Source organism: Enhydra lutris, unplaced genomic scaffold, assembly GCF_002288905.1.
Source record: "Enhydra lutris kenyoni isolate GAN:26980312 unplaced genomic scaffold, ASM228890v2 scaffoldscaffold2, whole genome shotgun sequence".
NCBI classification, from domain to species: Eukaryota; Metazoa; Chordata; class Mammalia; order Carnivora; family Mustelidae; genus Enhydra; species Enhydra lutris.
The window spans coordinates 32,892,090-32,915,181 of record NW_019154086.1 but is presented as its reverse complement, the minus strand read 5'-3'; the positions used below and the strand labels follow the sequence as shown (position 1 = coordinate 32,915,181).

At 40.6% G+C, this 23,092-nt stretch overlaps 2 protein-coding genes across 8 annotated transcripts in view; one reads left to right on the top strand and one right to left on the bottom strand.

Moving 5' to 3' along the window:
- The window catches only part of LOC111151358 (potassium voltage-gated channel subfamily A member regulatory beta subunit 1), a 393,149-nt gene extending 388,549 nt beyond the window's left edge, over positions 1 to 4,600 (top strand). For all 5 annotated transcript variants that reach the window (XM_022509353.1, XM_022509326.1, XM_022509336.1 and 2 more), the window contains one exon: positions 2,823 to 4,600. In XM_022509353.1, coding sequence (XP_022365061.1) covers positions 2,823 to 2,912 — 90 coding nt within the window. In that variant the 3' untranslated portion in view covers positions 2,913 to 4,600. The remainder of the gene's footprint in view (positions 1 to 2,822) is intronic.
- Positions 4,601 to 9,041: 4,441 nt separating this feature from the next.
- Positions 9,042 to 21,929, bottom strand: LOC111147989 (signal sequence receptor subunit 3). 3 transcript variants are annotated; one of them, XM_022504331.1, is made up of 6 exons: positions 21,737 to 21,905; positions 20,455 to 20,581; positions 15,251 to 15,361; positions 13,798 to 13,824; positions 10,576 to 10,707; positions 9,042 to 9,313 (listed from the first exon to the last, which is right to left on the bottom strand). In XM_022504331.1, exons 1-6 carry the CDS (start codon positions 21,867 to 21,869, stop codon positions 9,247 to 9,249), a joined length of 597 nt encoding a protein of 198 aa, XP_022360039.1. In that variant the 5' UTR covers positions 21,870 to 21,905; the 3' UTR covers positions 9,042 to 9,246. The 3 variants fall into 3 exon arrangements, with proteins under 3 accessions (XP_022360039.1, XP_022360037.1, XP_022360044.1); XM_022504329.1 differs by lacking the exon at positions 13,798 to 13,824 and having other exon boundaries at positions 15,263 to 15,361; positions 21,737 to 21,929; XM_022504336.1 differs by lacking the exons at positions 13,798 to 13,824; positions 15,251 to 15,361 and having other exon boundaries at positions 21,737 to 21,900.
- Positions 21,930 to 23,092: the final 1,163 nt, after the last annotated feature.

Sequence of the window (23,092 nt, the reverse complement as noted above, 5' to 3'; positions counted from 1 at the left end):
TAGGATGGTGGCCGTGGACATGAAGTGGATGGATTCCATAGGCTTTGGACACAGACACCATGACTTGCTGGTGGCTTAGCCAAAAGAGGGAAAAACAGAGATTCCTATCACGCTAACAGAGTGACCACTGCTATCCCAGGGGGAGTTCATACTGCCTGGGAATGGTTAAAAAATAAATAAATAAAATAACTCCAGGGCTGGGGGAATATGCCAGGTTGCAAAAGATGTATTTCAGAGGAAAACTCCAAATCCACCTTCCCAAAGCACTATCTCCCTAGCAAGGCTCAGGCTGATAGGATTGGTGGCAGTGGGGGGTGGGGGAGGAGAGATGCCACCAGTTAAGAGAAAAGGGACCCCCACTCAAGCTTGGAGGCCGCTACCTTGGAAGCTTATTACCCACTCCGCCTTTCCACTCCTACCTCACAGCCCAGCATGGAATATTCCACCCTAGGCAAGTTGTGACTGGGCAGCCAGGGGGGACCCAGCAGTGGTGGGATTGGTTGCAGGATTAAGTGCACAGTGCCAACAGTTGTTAAAGAAAGGAAATTTTTAATGGGAGCCGAGAGAGTCAGCTGCTCCAAGGGATGGAATGTGCCCAAGACATGCGTATGCTGGAGGGACATAGAAATCAGAGCCTCAGTAAGTGGGAGAGCGAGGAGAGGAGAAACCACAGCGGCAGGCAGCCTGCCATCACCCGCACAGGTCCCCATCCTAAAAAACCTAACAAGTGGGGAGAAGCAATTCTCTCCCCCTCCTGAGGCTCCCCATCACCCGCTCAGAGAAACCCAGGCTTCTCGGCGGTCAGGCCCTTCTCACATCCAGGGCTCCTCTCCCTTACCACTCCTTCCCTGGTATCCTCAATCCACCAATTATTCCAGTCAGTAGAACAGCAAGGTTGCCAAGCTGGTAGCCTGTGGGATGTTTGTGTAATCTGCAGCGGGTGAAAATGTTTTACAACAGTTGCCAACATTAAAAAATTGGGCGACTTCACATAAAATTCTGGATGTATGGCTTCTTAAAAATTTAAGTCTTACAACACTATATATACAATTTTCATGTTTTATTCAAGTAGTTTTACGGTTTCTTTTTTTAATGTTTATATCTTGGTCTGAAATTTGGCGTAATGAATGAAGAATTTTTTCTCCTCGCATAGCTAACCCACTATATTTTAGACAAAACTTCCCACAAATCTACTTTCTAGATCTGGGTCTCTTTGTTGCAGTCTCATTTTAAAGAACATATTTGTTATAATTCTCTCAGACTGCTAAAGCTGGTGGGAAATTAAAACTCTCCCCCTTTAGCTCTGGGTAGGAAAATGTTAGCCAGACCTAGTTTCTCATGTGGAGTAGCTCTACTCTCCTGCCAAACCCTAAGGCTTTTGAGAATAGCACTCGAGTGGAGACAAGGTCACCCCGGCCAACATGATTGCAGCACAGGAAGGGTGAGGCCGAAACCTCAAAAGTGGCCGGCGTAATTGTCTTTTGCCACAGTCCCCACACAGGGTCAGTCTATTCCCGTGAAGAAGTCTGCCTTTGTCCTTTGTCTGATGTAATGTGTACCCCGGCCCCCTTCTCATGATAAATTCAAGCCTTGGGTGAGCTCATCCTCTCCCAGGGCTTCAAGGGGCAGGCATCTCCGTGGTGAGTGACTCACGAACCCTCAACTCCAGTCTTCCTGCCGCCACCAATCCACAGCCCTACTCGGCTGCCTACAAGCCGTGCCTACACGGATAGCCCACAGGCACCTTAATCTCCACACATCCTACTTCAAACCTCTTGTACTCCAGACTACTCCTGTGGTTCCCAGTCTCAACAATCAACATCTCTAACCTTCCAGTCACTCAGTCTTGAAATCCTCACCAGCCTCCAAAGTGTCTCTCAGATCCACTCTCCTTTTCCTCTCCACTGCCACTAATCACTGCCTTCACCATCTCTGGCTCCAGCAGCAAGCCATCTGTACCATCTCTGATCCCTTTCCATCACCTCCTTCAGACTACCTCCACATGTCTGACGGGGTCACTCGCAGCTCAGAAGTCCTGATAGGTTCCCCACTGCCAAAAGCAAGTCCCATCTCCAAACAGTGGCATTCAAGGCCTTCCATGCTGACTACCCCAACTTCGCTTTCCACCTACTCCTACCATCACCACCCCCTACACTTTCTTCCCTCCATTTCAGACTGCTCACTTTCCCAAGCCATTCATTCCATCTACAAGGGAGGCCTGTTAACCCCTGGCCATCCTCCACCAGGGCTGTGAACACCAGTGGCAGAGAATCTCTAAAGTCTCTAGACCTGTGCTGTCCACAACCCTAGCCTCTAGCCACAAATGGCCTTTTGGTGCATGAAACCAGCTTGTCAGAATGGAGAAGTGCTGTTAAGTGTCAAAGGTACTGGATTTGAAAGACAGTACTTAAAAAACAGAGCATTTTAATCTTCTATGCAGACATGTTGAAATGTTTTAGATAAAATGGAGTAAAAACAATTTCATGTTTCTTTTCACTTTTATGTGACCATTAAAAAAAAAATCTGAAATTCTCTGACTCCTTACATTTCCATGAGCTTTCATTTATACATTATGCCTTTATTCAGTTCAGCAATACTTCTAAGAACCAACTATGAGCCCAGCACTCTTATCACAGGAAACGCAGTGGTGGAAAAAACAAGGTCCCTGTCCCTGACCTCAGAAGCTTACAGTCTGGTGGGGAGCTTACTAGTTGTAGTTTATAAATGTATACAAGTCTAGACAACTCTGCTTAATTTTAAGCACAAAGAACAAATGATCAGCGAGTACTAAACATATCCTCTGTACTTCTCCTGCTCCTCAGGTTCTCCCAAAGATGACATCACACGTGGTAAATGAGATTGATAACATATTGCGAAACAAGCCCTACAGCAAAAAAGACTACCGATCGTAAGGCAGTGCGTGAGCCGTGGGACGTGCAGGGTTCAAACTGTGGTCTCTGCTGGTACAGAATGGTGTCACTAGCCAGTCTCTTGAGTCACTTAGCAGCCTGCTGCTCAAGCTCTACTATTCCCAGATTCTGAGGTATCTGCTGTCGCTCCCACTGTGCACCTGAATCACGAGCACATCTGAAAACTCACTACCAAGGAAATCCATTCTATTTTCTTATCTTGGACTGGAGTCACCTATTTCTTGCATTGCTCTGTGCACCTCATGCTTATGCCACAGGAAGTGTATGCGGGGAGGACAGATTACCTTCAGGCATTTAGTAACTTAAAGAAGGCTGTACAGATGTATTTTTTCAAATGCATAAAATCCACAGCTGCAAAGTGGATTGCATCAGAAAGAGTAGGCTATGTTCGCTCAGAAGTTGTGGGAGAATAAGCAGAAACAATTTCACATTGCTTTTTTCTATTTCCACATTAAGGTTAGCAAGAGTTGTTTCACTTGTTATTCAACCAAACTAAAACTTCAAGGTATGTGCTTTCATTACCTTGTAAAAATATTCACTGTTGCTTGGCCCCAAGAATGCCCTGTATTGTAATTTACCCGCAATATCTATTAGGAATCTATTAACAGTGTCCATTCACACACAGATATGGTGAGAGGATGAACACCCAATCTTTCACTTGAGACACTATGCCTAATTTATGAAAGGGAGGATTACACTGCTATGGAAGCTTAGGCTTTGAATAAAACGTAATATATGTGCAACTGAAGTGTTCATTTTTGACTACATTTTATTAAAATCTGCTTTATACCTTTGACTGCTTGTAGGCACAGCTTCTGCAAGTTTAAATATTTGAGCTTTAAAAATAAATATACACATGCTCAGTTTTGTAAGTAAACCTGTAAAATACCCACAAAGGCAAATGTTTGCTGTCTAATTAGCACTGGGACTTTACAATAGGATGCCTGTTTTTGAGGAATTAACAGGAATGTGAATCAAGGACTTTGTGAAAAATGCTGTCACTGTTCAGCATATGCTAGGTCGATTAACGTCCCTAGTAAAAAGCAAATGTTACAAAATTTCCTGATTCTATAACCACATTATATGCACTAAACTAAATGCATGAAAGCTCTTTGCATGGATTAAAAGGGTTGCACACAGAAGCTGAGGGCTAACCTTGACACTACTAACTGGTTACCTACCCTCATGAATATTCCACCTGAAAAAAACTGTGACAATATACTGTGTGTATCTACAAGGAGGGAAAACGTGGGAGCGGGCGGGGGGGGGGGTTCCTATCTTTCTATTTGGATACCTGAGCATGTACAAAATTCCGATTTTCTGGCTATCAAGTGCCCCATATAGAAATCACTTTGAGATTTAAAGAAGAAAAAGACTATCAGCTTAAAATGCTATTTTCTGCCACCATTTCCAAATGTGTATTTCATGATTAAATTCTAAATCTTAAAGCATTAGTGTGAAATACCAATAAATTTTCTTTTTTGTTACTACTGCCTGTATTCTAATAAGGAAACAGCTTGGGATTTTTACCCAGGAGTACCAGATGAATGATGGATCATCCTTCAGTTCTTCATTGTGTATTAAAACAGTGAACTACTGTATGCATAATGAAGTTGTCTAAATGGAAATGCAATTTAACTTATTTGCTTAGAGTAATAAAAGCATTTTGTGCATTTAATCTCAATTAGTTTTTATCTGCTCTTTCATTATAAGGGACTATATATATATCCACCTCCATACAACAGGCAGTAAGAATCATCTGAATAAAAATTACGCTGGCAAGTAAGCAACACTGAACGATACCCAATAGAAACAGCAGTAACAAAAGATTTCAGTAACAATCCAAATTTTCTTCTCTTATTAAAGAAGAAAATGATTAACTGCTAAAGATACCTCTCATTGGATTTTAGAAATACACTACACTAAGGCTCAAGCTTCTCAAACTCATTTAAAAACATCTGCAAATTAAAAGCAAATGACAAACATTACTGCTTACCCATGGGAACAACTAGTTTGTTTTTTTTTTTCTTTTAAAGATTTTATTTATTTATTTGACAGAGAGAGATCACAAGTAGAGAGGCAGGCAGAGAGAGAGGGGGAAGCAGGCTCCCTACTGAGCAGAGAGAACCTGATGTGGGGCTTGATCCCAGGACCCTGAGATCATGACCTGAGCTGAAGGCAGAGGCTTTAACCCACTGAGCCACCCAGGAGCCCCCAACTAGTTTTTTTTAACAGATGAATCTTCTGCCATAGTAAACACACTGAATTAGAAATGTCAGTTATACCCTTAAGAAATATTTCCACATACTCCCATATTCTTTTCTGGAAAGAATTTCGTAGCAGAGAGCATACAATTCTGAAGGGTAACCCGGGTTAGCAGTCATCCACATACTTGAAATCTCAGCCAGTAAAAATGCAAACTAGACAGTTTGTGTGCTGGCTTTCCATGTTAAGAACTCACTCCATCAATAGTGTACCATCTGTCATCGGATGTCACAGCTTCACCTTAGCCAGGCACCACTCCTTGGCAAACGAGAAACCAGGCCTAAAACCCAAGTATTCAGTTTTCCAGTCTGGTGCTTTTTTTAAGGACAAATTTTATGAATTCTGTAGGTAAATTTTTAAGTTAAAAATTCTTGGGTAAGAATCCAAATTCAGAATCAGTTAAGAAGCAAAGGTCAGAGAAGATAGGCCATGAAAACTCATGAAAGTCAATGAAAAGGGCATCTCTAACCACATCCATGAAAATCTAAACCAACCACTAAAAAAACCCCTCCTAATCTTCATTTCCCTACCTGGGAGTCCAAAGAGGTGGGATCTAATCCCCTAGAGCCCAAACAGATGGATCTGTAGATGAGTGCTATGTCTACATATCCTTTATGTCTCTAGAAACAGAAGTGACTGGCACACATACCGGAAACCCAGAAATCGGGTGGGCAGGACAGCACAGCTGGTACATATTGGCAAAGAGGACTGACATGTTCTCTGTAATAGAACCATATTATTCCCATCACTGCTGCACAGACATCTGATCAGTAACTACAAAAATGCTTATTTACGTGCGTGGGAAATTTAAAGGGTAATGTCAAATAATGTAAAAAGATGACGTACTTATTCACATGACTCTCAAAAACATCTAGGAAAAATATAAATTTTAAAAAGCGAAGTTTAGTCAATATTTAATAAACAAGACCCTTCACAAGAATTTTTGAGTATGAATCCAACCTCCATATTTCAGTGAACTTTAAACCTTATTGTAAGTTATTCTCTCCAAGTTAGAGTAATTTGCCAAACAGGAAAACCAACAGATTTTTACTGGCTAAGGATAATTTCAGTCTAAGATTTTTATGAAGTTGTAAATGAGAAACTAAAAACAGGAAAATGTGAAACGACGTAGCAGTTTAAGCCCCTACTTACCACAAAGAGTGTAGGGGAATATTTAATCACTTTTAATCCCCTTTTTATTTTACTGGTGTTGGATATGGGGTCTTTTTTAAGATATAAATTCTGCAACAGGTTTTTACTAACTCAACAGATGCAGCACATCATAATTTTATGTGCCACATAGCCATTTTTGATGATGGGGTGAGTTCTGGGGGAAAAGTTCCATAATTCCCAAGTACTGGTACCGTAAATCCTGAATGAAAACTGTAAATGTGAGTATATGACTTACAAACTTAAGCACATAAATTCAACAGTATAGAAAGTCAGAACCATTATCAGAGCCAAAGGGTGCTCTAGGTAAAATTCAAGACCAAAATCAAATTTTGCTTATTTGCTTTTCTACCAACTGTTTAGTTTATGAATTCAAGAGACATTCTATTAAGAGTACTAAAGCTGATGAGACACCTGGCTGGCTCAGTAGGTTAAGCCTCTGCCTTCGGCTCAGGTCATGATCTCAGGGTCCTGGGATCGAGCCCCGCATCGGGCTCTCTGCTCAGCGGGGAGCCTGCTTCCTCCTCCTCTCTCTGCCTGCCTCTCTGCCTACTTGTGATCTCTGTCAAATAAATAAATAAATATTAAAAAAAAAAGTACTAAGCTGATACCCCTCATCCCTTTTTCACCACTCCGTCTCCGCTACATGAATCGTTAAGAATGGTGGCAATTGCTGGCCCCCCAACACAAGCACTGCCATCTAGTGGCAATTTTTTTTTTAAACCAACAATTAAAAAACAAAAATAACACTTGGCCCTGCTCTGGTAACAAAGAGTAGATCCTGATGGTTTGTCAAATAAGCAAATGCATTTGGTACACAAACTCCATGCCACCAAACTACTGACCAGTTATTTATCTACAAAAAAAAGTTACCACAGTAAAAAAAGTAAGTCTCTTACGTATTACAATATTTTGCAGTGACTCGTGACTTCCTCATTCATTCATTATCCAATGATGGCACATGGATAATAATGCACCAAAGAAAAGTAAATTGAAAACTCTTAGAAACAATGAGTAAATATAACCCTGAATTGAAGACACTAAACCACTATGCAAATGTGCTCTTGCCCCCACCCCAAGCCGGTCTCCAAGTTCTTGGACATTCCTACCCAAAACACTCAACAACACAGAAGATAAACTCCTGATGAACACATTCCTATGAAGTTATAAAAACAGCAAATGTTATTTACAACATTCACCTTAAATTTGGAAGTGGAAACTACAGATTAAAGATTAGGAATTAGGGGGCGCCTGGGTGGCTCAGTGGGTTAAAAAGCCTCTGCCTTCAGCTCAGGTCATGATCTCAGGGTCCTGGGATCGAGGCCCGCATCGGGCTCTCTGCTCAGCAGGGAGCCTGCTTCCCCCTCTCTCTCTGCCTGCCTCTCTGCCTGCTTGTGATCTCTGTCAAATAAATAAATAAAATTTAAAAAAAAAAAAAAAAAGATTAGGAATTAGGAATAGGCTATTTCTTTTGAAGTACTGTTTGTAGGAAATTATTGGATGTGGTCAAAAGCTAAAATAGGAATATGAGCCTCTATCACCTATTATTCCATAATCCATTAAATAATACAAGCTAAAAAGCTTCCCAAACATTTTCAAATCATGGCATGCACCAGAAAATAATTTTATCTGCACACATTAAGAAATGCAAGAGAATGTTCTTGGCTGAACCCTAGGGGCTGAAGAGGTCAATATGAATAAATTTTGTTCACAATCAATGGGAACCTGTGGGTCAAATCTGGGACGCCTGGGTCACTCAGCAGCTGAAGCATCTGCCTCCCGCACAGGTCATGATCTCAGGATCCTGAGACTGAGCCCCAAGTCAGGCTCCACACTGAGCCAAGTCTGTCAGATTCTCTCAACCTCTGCCCCACCCAGTCATGTTTGCTCTCTCAAACAAATAAAATCTTAAAAAAAAAAAAAAGGTCAAATTTATTAAAAGTCCTGACGGAAAAAGGCTGCACTAAATACTGCATAAGCACCCAAACCACTGAAGTTTCTCGAAAAGTTCTTAGAATTCTGGAACTAAGATCATAAATATTACTTTGATCTTTTACACATCAGTATTCAGGAAGGAGCTTCTCTACTGGACATTCCTCTAGTCAAGGAAAACAGTAGTCCCAATCTCTGAAACAGGTCAAACCAACATGGTAGGGTTGGGCTGACCTTCCTGGCCACCTAAGCCAGGACTATACAGCTGAACAGTATGTGCTTTAACCCCACGGGACAACTCAGATGTCTGGCCACTATTTTTAGGTTATGACCCTGGCCACCTTTCTTCTGTTAAAAAACAAAGAAACAAAAAACCCAAAACAACAACAACAAAAAATTTTCCACAAGTTTCTCTGCCCGAAATTGGAGACACCTTGTTTTTGAGTTATTTCAAATCACAAATTCAGAGACTTGTAAACATGAGGCTTCTGTTCAATTCCCCAGGGGGAAAGGATTCTTCATTCTGGTATTTACAGTTCAAAAAAAGTTGTGATATTGTGGTTAGAACACAAGGAACCACTTATTAACTTCTTGCTATTATAAATAACAGCAGCTCAGTCCAGGTTACTGTGACCTGTGACAGATCAAGGAAACAAGTTATTTTCTCCTCTTGTGATTACAGCACATTGCGAGAGACACTTTTTTTTTTTTTTAACCTTTTAATAAATGTCCTGGCACTCTGAGTTTCCCTTTCAATTCATTTAATTTCAACAGTCTGTCAAAAAAAGAGCCAAAAAACAAATACTGAATTACATCTTGTTGGGTTTTTCAAACCCTCCAACTGCAGACTATAAAAACGTCTGGGTCTCTCTCCCTGACCACCCTGCTACGTTGCCATATACCACAGGCAACCCGTAGATACACAGCCAGGGGGCAAAGCCAGTACGGTCTACTTGGAGCCAGTAGACAGGAGGGCGATGAGGCCTGATGAAGCGCTTATGGACAAAATATAATTCCTGTAAAAATTCAACGTTAAGGAAAGAAAAAGTGCAAAAGTAGTTCTTCCACAAAATAAAAAGAGCCCAACTCTTTGGAATGTGCTCTTCCCGTCTGACACTGTAAAACGATAATGATGTGCAGTCCCATTGTCTGCAAATGCAATTTACAAGACAGAAGGCTATAAAGAATGAATAACATTCAAAGGAAATGTGTTCCAGTTTTAAAAAGAAAATACTTGAGACAGAAACCTAGAACACATGATCACAAAGAAGACATCTGAATTCCATTTAACCTAAAGGAGAAGAGCTAATCAAGACTATGAACAGGAAGATGAAATTTAGCTTCCCTGCCCCTGGCCAAGAACAAAGGAAAAATAAGTCTCCTCTGTCCATCAGTGTTTTGGCTATAGTTGGCCTATAAAAGCAAGGAGGCTCTCTAAGTTCACAGCTACTCTCAGTCTCAGAATGGCACTGTTTAGGACAAACCATTCTAGTATTCCCAGAAGATACAAGCTAGAGAAGTCTCTTTTATTACATAAAATCTAAGTCTGGCTGCACATCCTTAACTAATACCTTTAATAAATTACCTAAAAAAGAGAAGACTGATTTTTGCCCCAAAGCTCAATTTAAGAGCAGCTTGAAACACTATTAAGATATTATGAAATGTATCTATTTAACTACACTGGCTATCCACCCAATTCCAAAGCCCCAAAATGTCAGCAGACACATGGACTTACGGCAGGAACTACCAAAGGAGGCAAGTTGCTTTTGACCTCAGAACTTATTTTTAAATAGGAGGATAGGGGTGCCTGGGTGGCTCAGTGGCTTAAAGCCTCTGCCTTCGGCTCAGGTCATGATCCCAGGGTCCCGGGATCGAGCTCCCATATGGGGCTTTCTGCTCACCAGGGAGCCTGCTTCCCTTCCTCTCTCTCTGCCTGCCTCTCTGCCTACTTGTGATCTGTCAAATAAATAAATAAAATCTTTTTTAAAATTAAATAAATAAATAAAATAGGAGGATACACATGACCATAGATGTACGACTGCTTTGTAATACTTGTTATTTATCATGAAGTTATAATTTATAAACTTCAAAGAACTTTAAATCAAACCTAAAGCCCTTATTTTAAATGTCCAGAAACTTGCCTAAGGTCACAGTGCTATTCAGTGGACTGATTGCCTGGGCAGTTTTTCTTCATAGTAAAATAGTTGGGATAAATCAAAACCAAAACAAACTACTGCTTCTAGACTTTGAAAATGCTAATGAACCTTTAAAAGGATACACTGTAGGGTTGAAGTTCTTCAGTATAAAGAAGGAAGCAACAATGACCAAGACCAGGAAGAGGGTGTTGTTATAGAAGATGGAAAATGTTGTAGCTTCATAATCAGCAACTTCGTTCTTCTTCCACAAGATTCTGTAGACAGACAAACCAATTAAGTTTATAAATATGTATTAAAATATTTTAAATATGACATGGCTCTAATTCACTATAACGTAAGTTCTTCCTTACATATTCTGGACAGAATGTGTTTTTAATATTAAATTTAATCAGCATTGTACCCTTTTTTCCTGCTGAAAAAGACATTTCACTCAATTGATAAAAATAGCTGCTCAGTCTATTACCTTTCTTCCCAGGCAGTCAGGGCTTTGGAGGGAGGGACAGATTAATTCCAACTGGCTTGGTTTCATCAGCAGCCTAAAGAGACATGAGAAGTTCTCTAGGTCCTCACCTAAAACAAACTCCACGATCAGTAGCCAGATGAAGCTTTCCTGGCTGTCTGCTGGCTTGAGACTCTCAACCTCCAGATTTCAGCCTTCAGTTATTATACCTGAAGAAAATCCTAAGGACCAAAAACTAGCCGTGGCTCACAGAAGCAGACTAGTCTGCAAATATCTTTAGCTACCTTTACAGGATTCAAACAAAGAATGTGCTTCAACATAAAGAGGATTTTTTAACTTTTGTAAAACCCATTTACTTTTTATTTAACCCATTTTACTATGTTTTATTAATTGACTAAAACCTTATCAACCTTTTCTTTTACCTGTTCACATGGGCAGCAGAAGTTACAGGATGCCTGTGAATAAGGTAACCTTTATTCCATTTGATTAATTAACTTTGTAAAGCAGTTTTTAAAAGAGTAGGTTGTGACCCATTAGTGGGACATGAAATCATTTGGGTGGATTCAATGCTCAGGGAAAGTAACTTGAGTGGAACGAGACCAGTTTTTTTTTTTTTTTTTTTTTTAAGGTTTTATGTATTTATTTGAGAGAGAGAGAGTGAGCACATGCAGGAGAAGGGGGAGGGTTACAGAGAGAAGCAGATTCCCCACGGAGCAGGGAGCCCAACTTGGGGCTCGATCCCAGGACTCCGGGATCATGACCTGAGCTGAAGGCAGATGCTTAACCAACTGAGCCACCCAGGCACCCCAAGAGATCAGCATTTTTTTTAAATAGAAAAGTATCAAGGATGCCTGGGTGGCTCGGTGAATTAAACATCTGCCTTCAGCTCAGGCAGTGATCCCAGGGTCCTGGGATCGAGTCCCACATCGGGCTCCCTGCTCAGCGGGGAGCCTGCTTCTCCCTCTTCCTCTCTCCCTGCTTGTGCTCTCAAGTAAATAAATAAAATTTAAAAAAAAAAAATATCGAGTATATCACCCACATAATTATCGAGTGTATCACCACCATAATCACTGTTTTGTGAAACATTTGCATGTGTGCATGTTTGAGTGTATTTGGTCAAAAGGTGAAGTACTTTACTGTGATTATCAAAAAGGTTGAAAGCCATCACCACTGATGTTTTGTCTCCCAAAGATCCACTACTCTGGGGTTAGATTATTCCTTCCACCAATCCTAAGGACAGCACTATGGCTAATGTCATTGGCCACTGCTGCATTTTATTCACCACATGTTTTAGTCCGAAGTCAACAAGCCCAACTGTAAAGGAGATAAATGAAATGAACTTAACTTCATCACAAGAAGTCTGTGGTCTCCTAATATAAATGCCACAGTTCCTTAACTCTATGGATACCATCAACTTAAAACTTCTGTTTACTGTTAGGTTTGGGAAATAAAGGATATTATGTTAAATGCAGCCATCAACTACAAAACAGCTTCTGATTTCAGAGTAGGTTAAATGTAAATTTAGAAAATATATGGGACTTGGAATTGAAGGAAATACATTTTATCAGCTTAACACTGATGGAAGAAACCACTATCTCTGAAAGATGCACAGACCCAACGTGGTTTAATGCTAGAGAACATGGACAACAAGTGCTCCTGTTTTTAAGTCTCTGGTACAAGACCAAAGGAAGACAGGTTCCTTAAATAAGCTATTAGCATGCCTCCACTACGGCTGCCTAGATTATCCCACCTCCACAGGAGCACTCCTCCCTAACTCCTTGCCACGCCCTGATTCAGAACCATCTTCAGAACACTTCTGATGAAAAAAGTGGCTCACTCCTTTAGGTTACCCCAGCTCCCAGTATGTCCAGGTGTTACATCAGTGCACACACAGGACTGCCTTGGACAGGTTTCAGAACTTTCTCTAGCCCACTCGTATCCTGTTTCATTTAGAAAAAAAATGAAGACCACCCCCCCACACACAAATGTCCTCATTAGCAACAGTTCTGCCAAAGCTTCACTGGTAAGGAATCTAGTTTGGGAGAGCACTCCCAAGGAGTCATTTTTCTAAAGAGCACTTCCTAGAAGAGAAAGACTGAGACCAAATCCAAGAACTGTTATAATCACCTAACGCTAAATGAGAGACCACTGGTAAGTCAAGAAGAAATAAAACACACACCCAGGGATAAATATTAATGAATCTCTGATTCTCCTCAGCTAATGTCCAACCTTGAATGGAGGGCAAAACAGTTTCAAAGTGGCATGGGGTACATAATCCAAATGACTGTAAGTGAGAGCTCTGAGACATACATATCTGGGCAAAGAGGTGTTGACAGGCCTTCTCTTAAATCTCTTGAGGCAACTTACTTTTGAGGGAGAAAAATACTAGATCTTAATGGGAGTCCTGGTCCCAGTTATCAGTCAATCATGAGTAAACACCTGGATAAACTTTTTATCCGGTGTGGTTTTTGTGAAATAGTAACAGCACAAACTTCTACGATGATAAGAATAGAAATTTTACAACCTTCTGACACTCTGCATTTTATGTATCCACAGAACCTATACTTCATTCTCTTTGAAATACTGATTCAGCCAATAGCAAAGATATTTCATTTCTAATTCCAACTCTGATCTAGTAGTAGTGACTACCTGAATACCATGCTGAGAAAAATTCTGAGACATATCCCAGGATCAAGAACAAGTGCCAGACCAATCAGGCAAGTCTGCAGAGGGCAGAGGAGACCCATTTGCCATCTCTGCTATAATTCATCACCTAAAACCTATAGAGAAATTGGGTAGCTGTGATGCACACTTCAAGAACCACTTTTCTAATAAATACTGTAATTTAATTAAAAGATCTCTTAGAAGTGTCCTAGATTCCTGCCCTCTATCACCATGCAAAAATTTATAATCAGGAAGCTGTGCAGCAAGATCTCATGAAAGCTATCCCTGCAAAAAGGCCTTCACTGTCACTATTTTAATACTGTGCCCTTCAGGAAGGACCTGGGACCTGGCTGACTGAGTCAGTACAGCATACAACTTGTGGTCTCTGGGTCATGAGTTTGAGCCCCAAATTAGCTGTAGACATTACTAAAAGGGACCCTGAGTAAAAAAAAAAAAAAAAAAATCTAAAAAAATATATTGTATCCTTCAGTTTTTATAAAGGATCCACAGGAGATAATCATTCCTATAATGTTTTATAGTGCTTTTCAAAACCACTAGAAGACACTGTCCATTAAGTTACTCAGGGTCCCTTAAATAAGGATCCACTTGATAAAGTCCTTCCAAGATTCGGTGCCAGGAAAGTTTCTTTTCTGAAGGACTTACAAGCTGCTTCTCATCAGACAATGAAAGTGTATGACCTCAGATGCTCCCCCTAACACTTGGAAGCTCAGAGCTAAGTTCAATGCTCAACTGCTATACCTAACTCGGAGATTCTTGTTTACCCAGTTTTTCTTAATTTTAAAGGTTTCTGCTCTTTCAAAATTGGACTTCTTTATTTCACATGCGCTTTAATATGGCAAGTCTCCACAAAGTCTTTCCGAGGCACAGTGGGTTAAAAATTCCATTTCACAAAGCACTTTGTAGATACTAAAACTTAAGATCTATGAAAACCTCATCCCGTGACTGTATTAAACCTACATAACAACTCTTAAGCACAAGTTTATTCAATTATTCAGAGACTTCTGTTACTCAGATATTAGACTATTAAGGCTTCTAATAGTTGGCAGGAAAAACTGAGGGGAAAGGGCTAACAAATGTGCCACAGATTTGGGCAACAAAGAGAAACCAAGCTGTTTTCTCTTTCCCAACCAATGAAGATAACCAAGAACTGGCTGTCCCTAGGGAAACTCAGGAATGGAAATACCACCACCTAAAAATGCTAACACAATGCAATGTAAACTCTTCAGACCCAGAGTGGGGAGGTGATATGCTCAAGGTCACATAGCTACCAAGTGGCAGAGCCAGCACAGGATAAAGCTCTGCAAGCTCTGAAACTCCAGGAGAGAGGTTAGGACAAGCTCTCCAAGCCATACTGCCCTCGTTCTTATGGTGGATTGACCTCCACAGGGGAATTTATGCCCTCAGCTTCTTCAGATGTAAAATGCAAACAGCCCTACCTCACAGAGCTCTTTAAGGAAACAAATAAATGAACTGTGTATAACACAAAAGCATCTGGTGGGGGTAAAAACTCAAAATGTCAGTGTGATTGTTATTCCCATTACTAAGTCTTCTACGTTTAACCTCAGGCAATTCCATTATCCACATTATCTGGGAAACAACCAAAAATTTAATTTTCTACAAAGTATCCCCTTTTTGGATTGTCTCCAACAATTCAGAAGTCCAACCTTTCATCTTTTTCCTTTCGAGACATCTTTCTGTTATCAGCTTCGGAAAGTTTTCGAGTCACTTCTTTGGAAACAGCATCCTCCCTCTTCTGTGCTACTCTGGGGGGAAAAAAAAAAGAAAAAAGTTTCCACATGCTCCAGGAATGAACATCACCCTATCAAACACTCTGTACTTATATTTTGTATTGGCAACTATAGGATACTTTACATTTGAAGAAATAATTTTGACAGAAAATTCCAAGTTTATTATACTGTAAGAGCCAAAAGAAGGTTCAAGAACTTCCAAGATGGAGATTATTAGTTATTGGTTTTGACTTCTGCTTAAAAAGGATAACTTTCCAAAGTTTAGGTATTTAATATGTAAAGAAGTCAAATGCTTTTAGCACAATTTAGTTATAAATCATTTTAACTCCATTTTGTTTTAGCCTATTTATTTGTTCAACAAATAAATTTGATAAGGCATTGAAAAATGATAGAGGATCTCAATGCCAGTAAATATAAGTAGACTTAAAAAATAAAAGGGGAGCGGGGCACCTGGGTGGCTCAGTGGGTTAAAGCTGCTACCTTCGGCTCAGGTCATGATCCTAGGGTCCTGGGATTGAGCACCGCATCGGGCTCTCTGCTCAGCAGGGACCCTGCTTCCTCCTCTCTCTGCCTGCCTCTCTGCCTACTTGTGATCTCTGTCAAATAAATAAATAAAATATTTTTAAAAAAAAATGGGGGGAGGGGACACCTGGGTGGCTCAGCATGTGAAGTGTCTGCCTTTGGCTCAGGTTATGATCCCAGAGTCCTGGGATCAAGTCCTTCATGGGGCTCCTTCCTCAATGGGGAGACTGATTCTCCCTCTGCCTGCTGCTCCCCCTGCTTATTCACATGCACAGTCATGCTCTCTCTCTGGCAAATAAATAAAATATTTATTTAAGAAAGGGTAACTGTTGGCAAGGATGCGGAGAAAGGGGAATCCTCCTACACTGTCAGTGGGAATGCAAGCAAGTGCAGCCACTCTGGAAAACAGTACAGAGCTTCCTCAAAAAGTTGAAAACAGAGCTATTCTACGACCCAGCAATTGCACTACTGGGTACTTACCCCAAAGATACAAATGTAGTGATCTAAAGGGGCACCTGCACACCAATGTTTATAACAGCAATGTCCACAATAGCCAAACTATGGGAAGAGCCCAGATGTCCAATGACAGATGAATGGATAAAGAAGGTGTGGTACATACACATACAATGGAATATTACGAAGCTATCAAAAAAATGAAATCTTGCCATTTGCAATGATGTGGATGAAACTAGAGGGTATTATGCTGAGCGAAATAAGTCAATCAGAGAAAGGCAAGTTTCATATGATCTCACTGATATGTGGAATTTAAGAAAACAAAACAGAGGAACATAAGGGAAGAGAGGAAAAAATAAAACAAGATGAAACCAGAGAGGGAGACAAATCCTAACACTCTTTAATCATAGGAAACAAACAGGGTTGCTGGAGGGGAGTGGGGTGGAGTGATAGGATAATTGGGTGATGGACATTAAGGAGGGCATGTGATGTAATGAGCACTGGATTATTATATAATGAATCACAGGCCTGTACCTCTGAAACCAATAATACATTATATGCCAATTAACTGAATTTAAATAAAATGTTTAAAAAAATTACAAAGCAGGGGCGCCTGGGTGGCTCAGTGGGTTAAGCCGCTGCCTTCGGCTTAGGTCATGATCTCAGGATCCTGGGATCGAGTCCCACATCGGGCTCTCTGCTCAGCGGGGAACCTGCTTCCCTCTCTCTCTCTCTCTCTCTCTCTCTGCCTACCTCTCTGTCTACTTGTGATCTCTTTCGGTCAAATAAATAAATAAATAAATCTTAAAAAAAAATTACAAAGGAGAATCATAAAAAAATAAAAAAGAGAATTAACAGCTCTAACATATTAAAATAATACTTTTAACTTCTACTCAAAGAACAATTTTACTAAAAATAAATACCACAAGGTCAGGGATCAATCATACCACTTTTAACTAAATGAACCACTAGTTGTACCAAAAGATAATATGGAATCAGCCAGAAAAACAAAAAGTATTATTCAAGATACCAGATCAGAATCTTCAGTGATCAGTCCAGAAAAAAAATTTTTTTTTTCCCATCAGAAAAATCTATAAGGTGAATTTTATTAGATGAGATTGCTGGTGAAAGAGAGGATAAAATTTAACCTACGACAAAATACAAAAAGCCTCCCAAAGTTCAAGACATTTAAATTCAACATGGTGTATTTTTCATAATATAGGAAAAACTGGTTAGCCATAATTATAGAAAAAAAATAACTGATACAAGCAAAATCTAACAACTACCTACACAGTCCCACTGTGAAAATGTTCAACACATACTGAGATATATTAAAGGCAACAAAATGTGGAACGTGGAAATCTGTTCACTCTGTGTTCAATTAATTAATCCCTCATTACTCTGCTATATTTAGTTCTGGCCAGTGTACCAAGGAAAGGTGTGGAGAATTCAGGATGGATTCCTGAAAAGAAGGCCCAGGATCATTCAAGTCAATAGTTTTCAACCTTTCTTTAATCACAAGAGCTTTTGGGACACAAATTAAAGAACAAATTCCCAAAGATCCAACTTCACCTGATTCATTTTATTATGTAAAAGTTCTGTTCTTAAGGGCAGAGACTCTTATTTCTGAACCTCTCTAACAGACCAAGAACTCAATAAAGGTTTCTTGAACTTAACATAAGACCACTTTTTTCTAAGAAAGGCCAGCAGAGGGAAGCCTGGGTGTCTCAGTGGGTTAAGTCTCTGCCTTTGGGTCATGGTCCCGCATAGGGCTCTCTGCTCAGCAGGGAGCCTGCTTCCCTCTCTCTCTCTGCCTGACTCTGCCTAATTGTGATCTCTGTCGGTCAAATAAATAATAATAAAAAACTTAAAAAACAAAAAAAGGCCAGCTGATAAGAAATGAATATGGTTTACAGCAGAAACACTTCTGAGCTGAACAGAGGAAAACACACAAACACACACACACACACATATACACACAGCCCATCGGGATAAGACACAGGAATAACTATTTTCAAAGGAGTTGGCTATCTCCAAGTATCTTTAAGACAGTCAATCATGTGTTCACAGGACAAATTTTCCTGAAGAGACCAAACCAGATTAACTAATTAATTTCTCTTCTAGTTCTAAAATTCTATCTTCACCTAACAGACTCATAACAACCTGTCAGGTTTATTACAATTCAAGAAGTCTCCCCTCTGTCTTAGGGCTCTTAGTAAATCTCAATGCTGAATGCTCTAAAATAAGACAAAGGTCATTCTGGTGGTCCAGCACTCAGCCAAATGAGATAACCCACAAAATCAACTGTTTTTCTTCTACTATTATTTTTTTTAACATATTTCAGAACTGTTCCAGAATAAAAAAGAAAAATACCATCTATTTAATTTCTTAAACCAAAACATCTTTACAAACATTTTTTTAAAGTCATGCAACCTTGAAAAAAATTCCTACGGGCTCTGTCACCCCCAATCTCTCTGACACTGCACATAAACATTATGGGCTCACTATGCTTGACATGTCACCTGCATTATCTTATTTAATCCTTGCCATCTGTGAGGTACCATTAGTATCCTGATTGCACAGCTCAGGAATGGGACATCTAAAAAGATGAAATGTGTGCCCAAGGCTAGACATTTAAGAAAGGGAGAGCTGGGAATGGAATCCAGACTGTCAGCATATAAGCCATCTTTCCTTTTACTATGAACACCTACCCGCACCCTGCATCTTCCTGGGGCTTTAACTTTTAACACATCTTGTAAAACTGTAGGAGCTTCGATATGAGTGGCAGCATTTAATATTAAGTCAAAACTATGATTAAAAAAAAAAATTCCACTCTGACAGAACCTATTAAATAAAGTCAGTAGAAACTGAAATTTTACTGAACTAAATGTAGCGTTAACTGTCTTAAGGATCAAAAGACATGGCAGTGGCCCTCAAGAAGTCCGGAGCAGAAATGAGGAGATTTAAAAAAACAATTTTAATTCCAAAAAGGTTAATGAAAAATAATATGCAGAACAAGTCAAAAACTGGGAAGTCTCAAAGGGAGTGAGTTCCAAGGATATCACAAAGGATTGGTCATTCAAGGTGCCCACATCTGAGGGCTTCACTATCCACAGATGACTACACCTCACAAGAAAGACAACCCAGAACAGCAGAGTCCAAGACAGCTGAAACCGGAATGGCAGTTGGTAAAGAGGGCCGCCAAGCATAAAGATGATAAAGGTGAGCACTCTGCTGGTCTAGCAGAAAGGCAGTCACACAAACCTGAGTTCCTACAGATCCAAGACAACAGCTGAGAGATGCTGAGGCCACTTTCAGCCATTGAGGCCATTTCTGGTCTTCATACAATAAATCCCTTTAACTGAGATCATCTCAACTTTTTTTTTTTTAAAGATGTATATATTTGGGAGAGAGATTGTGGTGGGGGGGCAGGGGCGAAGGGGTGGGGAAGAGGTGAGGGAGAGAATATTCAAGCAGATGCTTGCTGAGCGTGCAGCCTGCACGGGGCTTGAGCTCAGGACCCTGAGTGATCATGACCTGAGGGGGGGGGGGGGAAGAGCCAGTCTACGCCGGTCATGTGCCCCTCATCTCAACATGTTTCTATTCCTTGTCACCACAAAGAGCCTAACATAGAAACAACAAACTTAGAAAGGATTTATATAATGTGTGATCTTAAATTAGAGGAAATATGATAATCTTTTATATTTTTACATACTTATAAGAAAAAATGTAATAAGCATTAAAAATGTCAGAGTTTAAAAAAAAAAAAAAAAGACCACTTCTTTCATGTCCAAAAATAGAACATGGAGAATCAGAACTGTTATTTTCAGAAAGAATTTCATTTTACTTCAACAATGTTAATTTACTTGGTGCTGTTTTTCTGATAAAACCCATGATTAAGGCTAGTGCTCAACTGTTCTCATTTTCCTCTCAAAACCTACTTCTGTGTCAGAAGCAGTCTCTGCTTCGCTTAGTTAATAATTCTTTATAGCATTAATATGCATATATACATACAGTTCAAACTGATATTTATTGAAAACAAGACAAATGGTCTTTAAGACATCCTTCTATATAAAAGTGCAACATGTAATACATGTATGTAATACATACTTTCACTTCACAAATATACTTACTTGTGTTTGAGAACAAATTTCACATTTTTGTATGCAAAGGCTACCAAATAAGTGCTTACTAGGGTCATCACACTATAGAGAACAGCAGACTGAATAAGATCCATATGCCATATTCGCCAATATAACCCTGATTTAAAATAGAATGGGAGAGGGGGAGAATACAAAAAGGAAAACATTACCACACAGTTACAAAGGCCTGCCCAATTAATTACAGCTAAGTCGATAAAATACAGTCCAGGTTAGGAAATCTAACACAGTCTAAGAAGATCTTCAGAACTGATAAAGTTAAGGTCTCAAACGTCCCCAGCTCAGAAAACTTGAAAAACAGAACGGCTTGGGAAGCCATTACTAGTCCAGACGAGATTTCTGCTTCTTCTAAAATGAAAATAAAATCTGGATAAAAAAAAAAAAATCAATTCAGACTTCAGGTTTTATTCATCAGGGCAGTATTAAGCTAACCACGAGCTGCTCCAAAACTCCACGTGCAGTCCCAAGCCATAGTTTACATGCTGACGTGGCTCTCTGAAATCCAGGCAGTGCTCTGTGCTGTGCGGCCAGTGAGGCTTTAGAAGGCCAAAGGAAAATGAATCTTAACTGCCCAACAAACGTGCAGCAGTATGAAGCAGGAGATTCAAATTCAGGAAACCTGAGCTATAAAAACAACCTTTGCCTAAGTCTGCAAAATTCCTCCATCTAAGTGAGAATTCTAATTGTCCTAACAGCATTAAAAAGTTTAAATAAGTTAGAGCGCCGGCTCTTAGCACTGGTGCAACCTCTCACCAAATTAGGAAAACGACGTTCAGCACTATGGGTGCTTCACCCAAAGCTACACTTCTATTCAATTCGAGGGTTAATGGGAATTTGACTCTGACCTAATTCATTAGTTTTTTCCAAAATAAGTAAACGATAAAGTTTTAAAGCTCATAACGGCAAACAGTTGTGGGTAAAAAACAGAAGAATACATATGCATGAATGTCAGCACAAAATCTTAACTAGACGGTTTGTACAACAGGAGCCGCCATCCCCAAACTAGTAAATCACAATCTCTGGGACCGGGGCCACAAGTGACTTTCCTGTGATGCCTCCCACCTCTCTCCCCATCGAGTATACTAAGTTAAGGCCCACAGAAGGTACATGCTATCCTCGTGCTCAGGACAAGCTAGGGGCAGCCGCCGGCCGTAGGCCCCAGCGCGAACTCCCGCCAGACGACCGGGCCCTGCCACGTCCCCGCCCAGCCCGGCCCGCCGGCGGCCTCCGCGGCCCGCCTGCTCCCGGCGCTCACAGATGGGGATGGCGGACACGATAAAGGCATTCCCGAAGAAGAGAGCGGAGGACTTGGCCGAGAGGTTGCGGCTGAAATCCTGCAGAAGCAAATCCTCCTCGGACTGCTGCTTGGAGCCGCCTTTGGGAGCCATGGTAGACCGGAGCTTCGAGCCTGGAGGGCGGTGCTGGGTAAACGCCACTGGCCCCGCCCCCACGGCCGCCGTATCCACTAAGGGCTCGTCAGCGCTACGCGCGGAGGCGGGACTCGGCGCGGCGCGGAAGCAAGCTTGTCCAGGATTGGCCCGCGGCATGGACGTCTCCCGGTGTGATTCGGCAAGTCGGCCATACTTCCGGGTTCTTGGCCAGCCCCGTGGCTAGTCGGGGATTTGTAGTTCCGTAGATACTTAAGAAAACTTAATTGACATTCCATTTTACAGGTGCCGTCACGCTTTCCGTTTCGTTGGAATTCCAAAGTAGGACACTGTTCTGGCCTCGAGTCATTCAGTCGGTCGTTGAACAAGAGTACGGTTCGTACCTTCTGCGTGTACCCAGCACTGGGCCACTGGAGGAGGAAGTGAAGAAAGACATAGCTAAACAAAGACGTGTGAAGTACTTTCTCCTTTATGTATCCATTATCTCTTTAAATCTCCTCGAAATCCTTTGACATGCACCTCGTTGTTCCCATTTTGCGGGTGAAGACCCTGAGAGCGAGAGCCCAGCAGCGCTAGTCTCCCCGGGGTGTTGACTGTTTTTCAACAAAAATAACAATCTACCTTTTCACGAAAAAGAAAGCGCTTTGGCTTTTGAAGAGCTCTTGGTCTCATTGATGAATATTCAACATGAGTCGAATACATTTACAAAACACAATTACTTTATTTCAACTCAATCTTTGGAGTAATGTGGACTCCACAGCCATGCTAAATAAAGCATAATACTAAGTAAAGAACATGTTGGGAAGACAGGCTTTCTCTGAAGCTCAGAAAATTGAATATGCCTATTAAAACAACCCGATACCAGTTTTGCTCATTGCATTATCACATTTTCTTAAAAAAACAAAACAAAAACAAACAAACAAAAAAACTCAGCTTCATTCATAGCAAAAACTTCTTTCATCTACATTACTGGCAACAGGCAAACTTCTCCAACCTTCGGCTTCCCTATCAACAGGTTAGTATATCTTTCATCTTAATTTCATCCAAATTGCAATTGACTTCCACGGTTTCCATTCTAATGGAGTTTTCTGTCTGCAACTTTCAGTCTAGCCTCTATATAAGTACCATAGCACAAGTTTTCCTGACATATAAGTCTTTCATATAAAGGCGAGAAGTCTTCATCAATAACAGCAAAATGAGAAAAAAAAAAAAGAACATCCAGT

What these genes read in the sequence shown, in the direction of transcription:
- LOC111147989 (XM_022504331.1), bottom strand. Translation starts at nt 21,869, where the DNA reads ATGGCTCCCAAAGGCGGCTCCAAGCAGCAGTCCGAGGAGGATTTGCTT. An exon ending in AAATTTGTTCTCAAACACAA is followed by an intron (nt 15,362 to 20,454) that starts GTAAGTATATTT and finishes TTTTCCCCCCAG; the next exon opens with AGTAGCACAGAAGAGGGAGG. An exon ending in AAGAACTTCAACCCTACAGT is followed by an intron (nt 9,314 to 10,575) that starts GTATCCTTTTAA and finishes GAATTTTTACAG; the next exon opens with GAATTATATTTTGTCCATAA.